Here is a 13204-nt window from a genome sequence, read left to right as displayed (position 1 = left end):
TTTCTTTCTTTCTTTCTTTCTTTCTTTCTTTCTTTCTTTCTTTCTTTCTTTCTTTCTTTCTCTTTCTTTCTTTTTCTTTCTTTCTCTCTTTCTTTTTTCTCTTTTCTCTTTCTTTTCTTTCTCTCTTTTTTCTTTTCTTTCTTTCTTATCTATGTATCTTTCTCTTTTTCTCTTTGTTCTTTCTCTTTTGTCTGACATGGTTATTTGAAAATAACTGGCTTCGAGTTTACAGATTTTTTCTTTCTGTTTGATCTAGTTTTCTATCAAAGCTCTCAATTGTATTTTTTTTTCATTCGTTGAATTAGCTCCAATGTTTCTGTTCAGTTTTTTTTTTATAATATCTATCTTTTTGTTGAATTTCTCATTCACATAATGAATTGCTTTTCTGATTTTATTGTGTCTGCTGAGTTTGCTTAATATCATTATTGTAAATTCCTTTTCAGGGAATTTCTACATTTCCATTTCTTTGGGACCAGCTGTGGTGAACTATTGTGTTCCTTTAACAGTGAAATATTTTCTTGCTCTTTCATGTTTTTTGTGTCCTTGCATTAATGTCTTTAGATCTCGTGAAACACTTGCCTCTTTCAATTTTGTATAGTGGCTTTCATGGGGAAAGACTCGCCTGCAGATATGTCCCAAGGTATCAGTTGGGTAGGGTGCATTAGCTTTATACTGGGTGGATACAATAGCATAGCCTCAATACAGTTTCTTCAGTTACAGTCAATGTCATTGATGCCTGCGAGTGCCTCAGTTGCTTAGGCTGCAGAAGTTTGTGTGGCTGGTATAACTATGTGGGGTCTGCTCCCTTGTGAATGAGGGAGCTGGCTATGCTACCATGGGTAGAGAACCAGGATCATCTGTGATCTGGGGGAAGTGCAGGGACTGGTCAGTCAGCATCTCTTCTCAGGTGCTACTCCCTTGAGGGCAGTGTTCCAGGCTGATCTTCACTCTGGGGAAGCAAGGGGCTGGTTAGCCAGCAGCTCAGCTCATATGCTGCTATCCTTGAAATTTTGCTTTCTAGTATAGTTAATTTTCCTTATAGGCAAATCTAGTAAACCTAGGTAATATTTTTTAGGCTAAAGACCATGATTTATTCATCTGAATGTCTTCAGTGAATCCCACAATGTGTAGTACATAGTAGGCGCTCAATTAATATTCACTCAATTAATTAATCTGAACGTCTTTGGAGTATTTCAGGTTTATTATAGGATCTAATAGCTCTTCTATTTTGATATCTCAATTCTTCTTTCACTTCTCTGTTGCTGTTTAATTTCCTTTCTTTTTCTTTCTCTTTTTCTTTTCCTTTGCCTGCCTGCTTTCCTTTCTTTGTTTCTTTTGTATTGAGATATATATAATTTTTGTTTATTTCTGTCTGATAAACTACGGGTGGATCACGAGGTCAGGAGATCGAGACCATCCTGAGCTACACGGTGAAACCCCGTCTCTACTAAAAAAAATACAAAAAACTAGCCGGGCGAGATGGCGGGCGCCTGTAGTCCCAGCTACTCGGGAGGCTGAGGCAGGAGAATGGCGTAAACCCGGGAGGCGGAGCTTGCAGTGAGCCGAGATCGCGCCACTGCACTCCAGCCTGGGCGACACAGCTAGACTCCGTCTAAAAAAAAAAAAAAAAAAGTATCTAATTTTGCCTTACAAATGATATAAAAGTCAATAATACTCTCTAACTTTCTAACTAAAATGTCAACTATAGATGTACTTTAGATGTACTTTTAGAGTAGCCACATGTTTTCATGTCCCTTTTCTCAATCTACCTCTACGTTCATTAAAAAAAAAAAAAAAATTGCTTACTAGGCCTTGTACCCATGGCTGGAACATGAATTTAGTTCCATGTTCTGAAACCTCTTTGTGCTCCTCTTCTATTTTTTGAGAAAAGGTTTCTCTATGTTGCTCAGACTGGTCTGAAATTTCTGAGCTCAAAGAATCCTCCTGCCTTAGTCTCCTAGAGTAGTTCCCCTCTTTTCACTTTTATACTTTAAGTTTTGTTTTAACGATTATGCTTATTATTCTTATAAACAAGAAGCCGTTTATAGATATGTTTTATTACATATTTCATTCTTTTATATATTGATATTATAATTTTCACTGATTATTTCCAATAATATTCCTAGTTGAGAGTATCTTTGAAATGTATTTTTCAATGGTTTGGCTAGTGTCTCTAGTGTAATTTTGTAGAAAAAAAATTGATTAGTAAATATTTAAAGATGTTTCAGATCGAAAAATAGGAGTTTTATCCAAGTAATGATATATTTATATGAAGACAAAGGGGTGATTTTTATGCAATTAATAAATTAATATTTATGAAATTAAATACAGCTTTCTTTTTTGTTTGGATACCTGTAGAATTATTTCTATTTCCTTGTAACTTAAAAATGTTATGAGGCCATGTCTTTTAGTCACTTCCCAATTTTAATTTATTTCAGGAAAATATGGTGCTCAAGAACCCACAAAATAAATGGAGACTTCATTTTGAGTCTTGTTTTTATGATATGTGACTAAGGACTTACCTATTTAGTTTTTATTCTCCCGATCTATAAAAAGGGAAACTTATGGTGACTGAATAACCTCTTTTTCACTTGTGATTGTCTATGTTTTCTGCAATGTACACTCCATGTAACTTTTTGATTTATTGCCTCAAATGTTTGGGCTCTACTATTATATTTTGATCATTGATTTTGTGCTATTGTTATGTCTTAATCAAGAAATCCCACTTTTCAAAGTAGATTGGATTTCTCTGCTCTGTTCTCTAGATCCTCATTTCACTTAATATCTTCCGAGTTCTTCTTAATTTTAGATATATTTTCATGCTTATCTTGATTTGTTGATTTGGTTTCTGCATTCCCATTGGGAAAGATAATTTAACAATTAACACTTCTGGTATCTAATTGCTTTGGTATTTGTATTGCTAAGCTTTCGTGAGATCCATATAATCTTCAGCTTCCTCATTTTTTCACAAACTACAATTTTTATCTTGAGGATACTAAGAATATTTTGATTTAATATTGTTTTAAACATATTTTAATGATATTGAAGGAGAAGAGTGCTACTCTATTGAATTCCTGTAATTATGGGAAAAGTTTTTTCATCCCACATCCTCAAATGTCATTGCTGTTTCTTTCTAGTATTTCCCCAAAACAAAGCAGTGTTTAATATTCAAAACTGATCATGCAGAGAGAATCCCTGCTGCAGAACCTAGAAATCTTTGGTCATATAATAAATTTCAGTTAAGGAAGTTGGTCTACACAGTGATTCTCAATAGTGTTCAGCACATGGATGCCAGGAACAGTGTCAGATACTGGCTTCCACATCATCAGACATAGTCCCTGAAGCTCAGTAGGCTCTTTACATATGTATTGAATGAAGAAGTGACTACATTCTGCCAAACAGTAGCAGTCTCTTATTATAATATTCCTTATAAATTATAAAATTTTCTATAAATAATTATATAAGTTACAAAGCTATAATAATTTTAATCCTTATCACAGATGAGGCAGCAGAGCCTTGTTGAGGAAATATTTGAGAAAATTCAATTAAATAAAGATGTATAGTAGGATTTTTTTTTTACTGTAGGGTTTCTCAGAGCCTTTAATATTCATTATTAACTTCTGAGATGTGGATATAGCTTGCAGCAGTTTCCAAACTCATTTGCTAACAAGTTCAATTTATTTTTTGAAAACCTAATTCCATGTCTAGAAGAGCTCTGGTTTCCTTTAGAACCAGTGTGGCTCCACCCAAAGCCAAGACCTACCTTATCCAGTAATCTTATAATCTGAACTCCATAGAAAGATTCTTTTTACAACCATACTAGATTGTGTGTTTTTACTTCTTTATCACACATTTTTTTCCCATCAAGATTGTAATAAGTAGTCATTGCTATTCATGCTATATAATGACTTGAATTAATATTTCTTTTAGGCAAGCTACCAGAGACAATACAGGAATGAGATTCTGTCCCAGAGTGCTGTCCAGGTGTTGGTAGGTGCAGCAGGAAGTTTTGGTGAGAAGGGAAAGTAAGTATGTTCTCAAGAGATGGCTTCTATTCTAAGCCACAGCATTTAGGAAATTACCCAAGTGAGTTTTCTTGTTTTTGTCTGGTAACTTGGCTCCCTCTACTATTAACATTAATACTCTAGTATTACAGAAGAGCTGCCTGCTCTGTATCCAACCCTCAGGCCAAACTATCTATTTTCAGTTTCCCAAATTTGCTACATTCATTCATACCTCCATGATTTTGAACAAGCTGTTCCTTCTGACTGAAACTTTCTTTGGTTCTTTGTCCTCCCGCTGCCAAAAGGTAAGCTATGGTAAAGAACTCTTCCTTTTAGACAGTTTGAATGCCAGACTAAGTAAGGGTGAAGCCTTCCTTAATCCCTCCAGGCACATCTCCCCCAATACATAGGTGTTACTTCAACATCTTCTCTTAACACTCAGCACACATTTGTAATCTTATAGTGATTTCTTTAGTTATAGGTCTCCAAAATAAGCTTGAGTTCCTCAAAATTAGTGTTTTGGGGAGTACCCTCAGATCATCCCCTGTGGAGGAATGCTAGATCTATGATTGGGCAAAGAGAGGGGTTAAACTGCAATGCAATTGCAACAATGTCCACCCAGACATACCTTCTCGTTCTAGACAACAGTCCTGAAGACACCAAAATTCTTTGCTTAAATTATCCTAAGCTTATTTCCAGAGTCTATTTGGGCCTCTACTCCTGGTCCATCATCCCATGAGCAAACCAGGTCTTTGGTGTGCATACCCCTAAACCTGAAGGTTGTGCCAACCTTGTGTTAAGTCACACGTATAACATTGTGGTACACTGAAGGATAAAGTTAGATGTTAGAAAAGAAGCAACCAGAAATTAAGGCATATTTGCATTTCAAGTACAGACTTTCAAAGTAACTAAGAGTTTTCATTTTAAACCTAGTCATACAAATCATTATGACATTGTATGTGTCATGATAGGAAGATGAAATATATCTTATTTAAAATTTTGTTTCCTTGATTTATAATGCTTGAATAAATTCAACTATGGTACCAGGTCTCCATTTGTCCTTTTGATCCAGGTCCTTCTAATGCTTTAGGTGACCTAGTAAAGTTGCGGGAGTTTAAAGAGAGGGCTGGGCAAATGTGATCAATTCAAAACAATACCATGCATATTTTAAAGAAGAAAGGTGCACATTGTACAGTGGAAGTTTTTAATAAATGACACAATAAAAAGCATCATTAATATATTTTCTAGGAGATGTTAATATAAAAATAAAACAACAGGCTGGGCATGGTGGCTCATGTTTGTAATCCCAGCACTTTGGGAGGCCAAGGTGGGTGGATCGCCTGAGGTCAGGAGTTCGAGACCAGCCTGACCAATATGGTGAAACCCCATCTCTACTAAAAATACAAAAAAATTAGCCAGGCATGGTGGCATGCGCCTGTAGTCCCAGCTACTCAGGAGGCTGAGACAGGAGAATTGCTTGAACCCGGAAGGCAGAGGTTGCAGTGAACTGAGATCGTGCCACTGCACACCAGCCTGGGCGACAGAGCAAGGCTCTGTCTCAAAAATAAAAATAAAAATAAAACAACATAGAGCAATTCAGCCCACTGCCTCAATTTTTTTCTCTTTAAATGTTCCACAAAGACAGAAGCAACATATGACTATGAAGGCAAACTTTGGAATGTATTACATTTTTTATGCATACATGTAAGAGATATACATTAAATACCAATATGTGCAAAGCTATATATTATCAATATATGCCAGTCACTGTAGGGAATATTAATATTAGCAAAATGGTATTCCAGCCCCTAGAGAACTTTCTTTTGATTATGCTTATATTCAGTTCTTGCTTCTTTGCTAAGCTGCTTTGGAGTTGATTTTACCATTTGCTAATTATTCCTATCAGTGCCTCATGTGTCAGGGTGACCCGTGGCAAGAAAAACAAGTCTAAGAAAAGAAAGAGTGGAGGATTTAAACAGGAGCACCAGGACCTATGCTAAGTGCTCGTATAATTTACCTAAAAAATAATATTTTGAGCACATAGTTTATTTTTATTGAGTGCCATAAACTATGTGCAAAGTTTATAAAAAAGTGTAAAGTTTTAAACACTTTACACATATTAACCTATTTTACCTCAGAAGAATCTTATGAGATAGATGCTGTTATTATATTCACGATGCAGATTAGGAAAGTAAAGCAAAGAGAAATTAAATAATTTATGCAAGGTCATTTGACTCATAAATTACGGAGTTGGGATTCAAAGCCAAGCTGCCTCAGTGTCTAGTTAAGTAGATCATACTGTTCCCCTAAATCAGGACTAAACAGTGAACATGTTGATAGGAATTCAAGAGCCTGAATTACTTAGTAATTTGTGCTGTGAAGTGTCACACATAGATATCACAATAAGACTATATTAAATGCTTATTTTTGTGGGTCCAGGGGGCCCTTTCATTTATTATCTCTGTGGCAACACTTACCACATTTTACTGCAATTGGTATTTACATATTTCATCCCACTAGTCTGCTGGAGCCTTGAGGGCAGACCACTATTTCTTTGTGGTTTATCTTTAGCATTTAACAACCACAGTAGATGTTGAATAAATATTTTTTCCATTATAAATGAAGCAAGTCATATACACATTCAACATTTTCCATTTATTTACCACATATTATATTGAATTACAGATAATTGAATGACTTTATTCTTTTTGATTAAGTTAGTATCCCTGTAGTAAAACAGATAGACAGAAAGATAGATAGATAGATAGATAGATAGATAGATAGATAGATAGATAGATAGATAGATAACACAAGTTTTAAAGTAAGAACATTATAATTCATGGAAAGGGCAAGGTTTACCTTTGAACTTAGGTTTCCAATGCCCTTCCATTAAGCCACATTATAAGGTAGGGCCTCAGACCCAAGGGCAGAGCCTTACTCTCCTTCTGATCATGATAATGAAAGTATCTGGTCAGCAGAAGGTAAATTCTGTGAAAAGCCAAGGAGATTGGCTAAACAAGGCACAATCATATACACGGATCTGAGCTGTCTCAGTTAAAAAAAAAGCCAGCAGAAAGCTACAGAAAACTTGGGACAAGGGTTACCAAAATTACACTGAGCTCTTAAAACCAGTGTCTTCTCTAAGTTACCATTTAAACTCATTTTTAGTCATTCTAAACCTTACCACCTGCTTTGAAGGTGAAGACAAAGAGATGGGAAGATGTGTGATATGAGTTGGATGCTTTATACATGCTTTCCCATTTAATTATCCCAGCCTAACATTGGTATTTTTATCCTTATTTTGCAGATTAGCAAGAAGTAATTGAGGTAATGTGTCCATTGCCATACCAGACAATGGGGAGTCTAACATGAAAACCCAGGTGTCTGAATTCCAAATATTTGAAACATAATATGTTTTCCCTCCCTGAACCTTGAAATCTCCATTATTTTCAACCATGTATCTCCAATTTTTAATACTCTCTGTTTAACAAGTGAGCCTTATAATCTAACTTCATGAACTATGCCCATGAAAATGTCTTAATCCAGCCATCATGGCACAAAATAGTCTTCCTGCTTTCTGACAGTATGACATTAAACTTATCTCAAAATGTTTAAAGCATGTTTGAAGATTTCTTTCTTTTTTTAGAGGTATGCGTCTTGAGACAATAAAGAATTATTCCGAAAGCCAAAAAACAATTACCTTTACTAGAAAACTACTGCTCAATTGGTTGTATAATACCAGAAAGGAAAAAGTGGGCCCATCAAAGTAAGTGTTTTACAACCTTATAAGAAATGCTATTATATTCACTTGAAATTCCCTGTTTATTTCTTTTAAAATTGTATCCTGAATATTTTGCAAAATATTTTGAGTAATTTTACAATGAAGTTTCTTTTTAAAAATGTTTGCATTTTTTATTATTTGAAAAATGGCCTTATTTACAGTCATAGAAAATGCTCACAAATGTACCTAAAGTAAAAAAACAAAAATAATTTGTATGAACAAATTCACTTTTTATACCTGTTACTAAATCAGCCTTCAAACTCACCACAAGTTTTGGTACCAACATAAGTTGTTAGAGTTTTCATAAAAAATCAAAGGAGATTATGGCATAATCTAAGAGAAAAATGATCTGGCCAACATCCACTGTAAATCTTAGCTACATCCTTTTAATTTTTTATTTTAAACAAAATAAAGGGTTTTTTTCCTGTCTTTACAGTAGATTTAAAGCCTTGAAGTGGGTGGTAGCCACCTCAGAGGAGACTGATGAGTATCCTAGGGCATAAAGAGCTACAGAATGTTTATTAGAAATGTGTGGGTCAGTCACCACCCTAAATTTCTTATGTACATTTATAAAGTTACTTGAAGAATAAAAAAGACAGGAATAGTATTCTCTTTTTAATTGAGGTAAATTTCACATACATAAGTTAACCATTAACCATTTTAAAGTGTACTATTTAGTGTTATTTATTAGTCCAAAAATAAACTGCATATTCATTAAGCAGTCATTTCCCATTTCTCCTTTCCACCCTTCTCCTGGAAAGCACCAGTCTGTTTTCTGTCCCTGTGAATGCATTTATTTCAAATGTTTCATATAAATGAAATCATCACTATGTAGCCTTGTGTTTCTGACTTCTTTCACTTAGCATAATGTTTTCATCCACGTAGCAGAATGTGTTAGTAGCATAAGGATCATCCTCTTTGTAGCATGTATCAATATGTGATTCCTATTAAAGGCTGAATAATGTTCCATGGTAAATATACCACATTTTATTTACCCATTCATCAGCTGATGGACATTTGAGTTGTTTCTGCCTTTTGGCTATTATGAATAGTGCTGCCATGAACATTCATGTGCAAGTTTTTATTTGAATACCTGCTTTCTATTCTTTTGGGCATATCCCAGGGGTAAAATTGCAGGACCGTGTGGTAATTCTACATTTAGTTTCTTGAGTAATCACCAAATTGTTTTCCACAGCTGGTATACAATTTTGTTATCGGGAAGTATAAGTCCTTCAACTTTTCTTTTTCAAGATTATTGTAACTAATTAAGGTCCCTTACAATTCCATATAAATTTTAGATTATCTTGCTTGTTTCTGCAAAATAAAGAAAAAGGTCGAGATTTTTATAGGATTTAATTTAATCTGTAGATTGCTTTGGGTAGTGTTGTCATATTATCAATATTAAGCCAATATTAATCTAAACCATGAACATGGGATGTCTTACCATTTATTTAAATCTTTAACTTATTTTGGTAATGTTTTGTTGTTTTGAGCATGCAAGTTTTAGGTTAACATTAATCCTAACTATTTTGTTCTTTTTGGTGCTATTTTAAATAGAATTGTTTTCATAATATCATTTTCAGATCAGTCCTTTCTAATGTATGGAAATACAACTGATTTTTATATATCAATTTTGTTTCCTGAAACTTTGCTATTTTGTTTATTAGCTCTAGTTGATTTTTGCAGATTCTCTAGGATTTTCAGCATATAGGATTATGTCATCCACAAATAGAGATTTTACTTCTTCCTTTTCAATTTGAATTCCTTTTATTTTGTTTTCTTAGATTCAAAGGAAAGAAATAGAGCTAGGGACAAAATGAATGAGATCAGTGACTGCAAATTTAACCATAAACTTAAGCAAAGGTAACCTCCAGTGCCATGCTTTGCCAAACATGGTTTTGTTGCTGGGAGAGATCAAGAAAAGCAGCCTGAAGTGAGGACAGAGAAGGGCAGAGGGGTTACCACAAAGTTAACAAGGCTTAAACTCTGCAGCTCCCATCACAGAGGAACTGCCAGAGGCCTTGGAGGGCCCTGGCAATGTGAGCACAGATTATATATTACATAATTTCATCATCTTTTTTTCAAATGGGATGCAAAATTGTAAAAGCTTCTGGGCCATGGCATAGATGTACCTTTGAGAATGAGAAAATGATCTGGTACTTACCCAGTCTTCAATCAGCAGTTAATTAATCATTATCATGCAAATTTTAACAATAGTGTATTATTATACTACTTGAATAATTAAAATAGAATTAAATATTAAAAGTAAATCTTTTTTGTACATTTCTACTCTCCATCATATTGAGTATGGAAGCTATTTTTCAAAGCATATACATTAATTTAAATTTTGTGATAAAATTTGGATCCATATATTCCACCACCATCCATCCTAGGCTTTGATCCCAGTTTTACACCTTGACAAGAGAAGATGCTCATGATACATCGTGAAGAGGGAAAAATGCAGGTTACAGAAAAATATGTGTCATATAACTTCTTTTATGTTTATAGATAATCATTTTATAAACATAAAAAGTTGGAACAATATTCAAAATAATAGTATTCGTCTCTGGAAATAGAAATTATCAAAAGTTAGAAAGTATTTTATTTAAAAAAAAAAATTCCAGTTTGAATTTTTGCTGTGTTATACCAAAAATATTTCTATTAAAAGTAAAAAGAAAAAGTGAATGAGATTTACGGAGGGAGAGAAAGAAAAAGGAGAAACCAGACTCAAGACAGAGAAGGCTCAGTGGAAGAAATTAAAAGGATAATTTCTGAAGCAGGATGCCAGAACTTGTTAGCTGGTGGTGGCTGCTTTCAGAATTAAGGAGGGCTGACCGGGTGCGGTGGCTCAAGCCTGTAATCCCAGCACTTTGGGAGGCCGAGACGGGTGGATCACGAGGTCAGGAGATCGAGACCATCCTGGTTAACGTGGTGAAACCCCGTCTCTACTAAAAAAAAATACAAAAACCTAGCCAGGCGAGGTGGCAGGCGCCTGTAGTCCCAGCTACTCGGGAGGCTGAGGCAGGAGAATGGCATAAACTCGGGAGGCGGAGCTTGCAGTGAGCTGAGATCCAGCCACTGCACTCCAGCCTGGGCGACAGAGCGAGACTCCGTCTCAAAAAGAAAAAAAAAGAATTAAGGAGGGCTCTGTGGCTGTTGATAAGCAGAACAGAAATGAGTGTATATGAAAATGATTTAACGTAAACCTTTTATCAGATAAAACTGTCTTTTTATTTTGCAGATACTTCTTTTTTAATTTATGCCATACAATAGTATTTACTGAGGAATTTGAACATGTTGGATACCTTGTGATATTAATGAATATATTTCCTTTTGTAATCTCTTGGATATCCCGGTTAAATGTAATCTACCACAGAGAATTAAAACACACTAACTACTGTTTTCTCACACTTTATGTTCTGGAGGCACTACTTAAGGTAATCTAAAATTTGTGTGTGTATGGAAGTGTGATATGTCTGACAGGGAGATTTCCTAGCCTTGTTTTTCAACACTAGCAACAGACAGTTTTCTGAAGGAGTGTGTGAATTTCTTCCTCACATCTCCAAACTTTAATTTTTGAAAGTGATTTTTATAGTAACTCAATAGATAATATACATACTTGAAGCACTGATTTCGTATTTCCAGAAATAAATTTTAAAATGGTGTGTGTCAAAGGGAGGCAAAGTGAGTTTAAAAGGTATTGGCAATGTTCTCAGTCTTAGCAGTGTGGTGAGTACTTGAATGTTCACTTTATTATTTTTACACTGGATAGATATTTTTATATCTGTCTAGTATGATAGAGTAATACACAGAGTACAATGGGAACAGACAGAAGGAGCTTCTTATGCGGAATAGTAGGGTCAGAGAAGGAAGGTATTCAAGGGAAAGTGACACTTCAGTTGAATTTTGAATAATGTATAGGAGTCAAAAAAGAGAATACGCATGAGTACATTGCATAACAAATAAGAACAAGGGAAAACATAGAAGCAACACTATGACACGTATGAGGAATACCACTCCCAATGACTGAAGCTCAGGAATGAGTTGGTCAGAGTGGAGATTGGAGAGATGTTAAATGTGTTTTCAAGATATGGAAAATGAGGGAAGAGACATAGATGTGAATTAAATAATAAAGGGCAGGTCATGCTGTCTCATCTACTTTCGTGACATCAACTCTCATTCATAGTCTAATGACTCCCAAATTCATGTCTATAGCTCAAATTTTATCCAGAGCCTTAGATTATATAGGTAACTGCTGACTAGATCCTGTGGACAAAGTACTGTGCAAACATTACAGGCAGCATATTGAAAAGAAATGTGTCTTCTCTAATCCTACTCTCCCTTCAGAATTTCAATGAAGACCCAATCTCCCAAGCTGAAATCTATAATCATCTTTGAAACCTGCCACTTTCTTAGCTATAGTATGTTTCAAGAAACTGTTTTTTGAAATATACAGAAGGACTGACTGTATGAAGTATCACAAGATAGTAGGAATTTTGACTATTTTTTCCCTTGGAATAGATGCTTCAGTATTTTAGCTATTTGATTTCAAATTAGTATTATCATTTACTAGTATAAATATATATTTTAACATGTCTAAATTCAAATTCTTCTTATTATTATTATACTTTAAGTTCTAGGGTACATGTGCAGGTTTGTTACATATGTACACATGTCCCATGTTGGTTTGCTGCATCCATTAACTTGTCATTTGCATTAGGTATTTCTCCTAATGCTATCCCTCCCCCATTCCCCCACCCCACAACAGGACCTGGTGTGTGATGTTCCCCGCCCTGTGTCCAGGTGTTCTCATTGTTCAATTCCCACCTATGAGTGACAACATGCAGTGTTTAGTTTTCTGTCCTTGTGATACTTTGCTGAGAATGATGGTTTCCAGTTTCATCCAAGTCCCTGCAAAGGACATGAACTCATCCTTTTTTATGGCTGCAGAGTATTCCACGGTATCTATGTGCCACATTTTCTTAATCCAGTCTATCATTCATGGGCATTTGAGTTGGTTCCAAGTCTGCTATTGTGAATAGTGCCACAGTAAACATATGTGTGCATGTGCCTTTATAGTAGCATGATTTATAATCCTTAGGGTATATACCCAGTAATGGGATTGCTGGGTCAAATGGTATTTCTAGTTCTAGATCCTTGAGGAATCGCACTGTCTTCCACAATGGTTGAACTAGTTTACACTCCCACCAACAGTGTAAAAGTGTTCCTATTTCTCCACATCCTCTACATCATCTATTGTTTCCTTTTTATTGATCGCCATTCTAACTGGTGTGAGATGGTATCTCATTGTGGTTTTGATTTGCATTTCTCTGATGACCAGTGATGAAGAGCATTTTTTCATGTGTCTATTGGCTGCACAAATGTCTTCTTTTGAGAAGTGTCTGTTCATATCCTTTTG

At 35.1% G+C, this 13204-nt stretch overlaps 1 protein-coding gene across 1 annotated transcript in view; it reads left to right on the top strand.

The window, feature by feature from the left end:
• SLC9C1 (solute carrier family 9, subfamily C (Na+-transporting carboxylic acid decarboxylase), member 1) overlaps nucleotides 1–13204 on the top strand; it is a 131592-nt gene that overhangs the window by 57101 nt on the left and 61287 nt on the right. Inside the window, 3 exon segments of the mRNA XM_011932809.1 lie at nucleotides 3931–4033; nucleotides 7653–7770; nucleotides 11027–11222. Of these exon segments, the coding sequence (XP_011788199.1) occupies nucleotides 3931–4033; nucleotides 7653–7770; nucleotides 11027–11222 (417 nt within the window).

Source organism: Colobus angolensis, unplaced genomic scaffold, assembly GCF_000951035.1.
Source record: "Colobus angolensis palliatus isolate OR3802 unplaced genomic scaffold, Cang.pa_1.0 Scaffold98, whole genome shotgun sequence".
NCBI classification, from domain to species: Eukaryota; Metazoa; Chordata; class Mammalia; order Primates; family Cercopithecidae; genus Colobus; species Colobus angolensis.
Note: the sequence above shows the minus strand (reverse complement) of the source record. Positions and strands in the feature narration are given on the sequence as shown.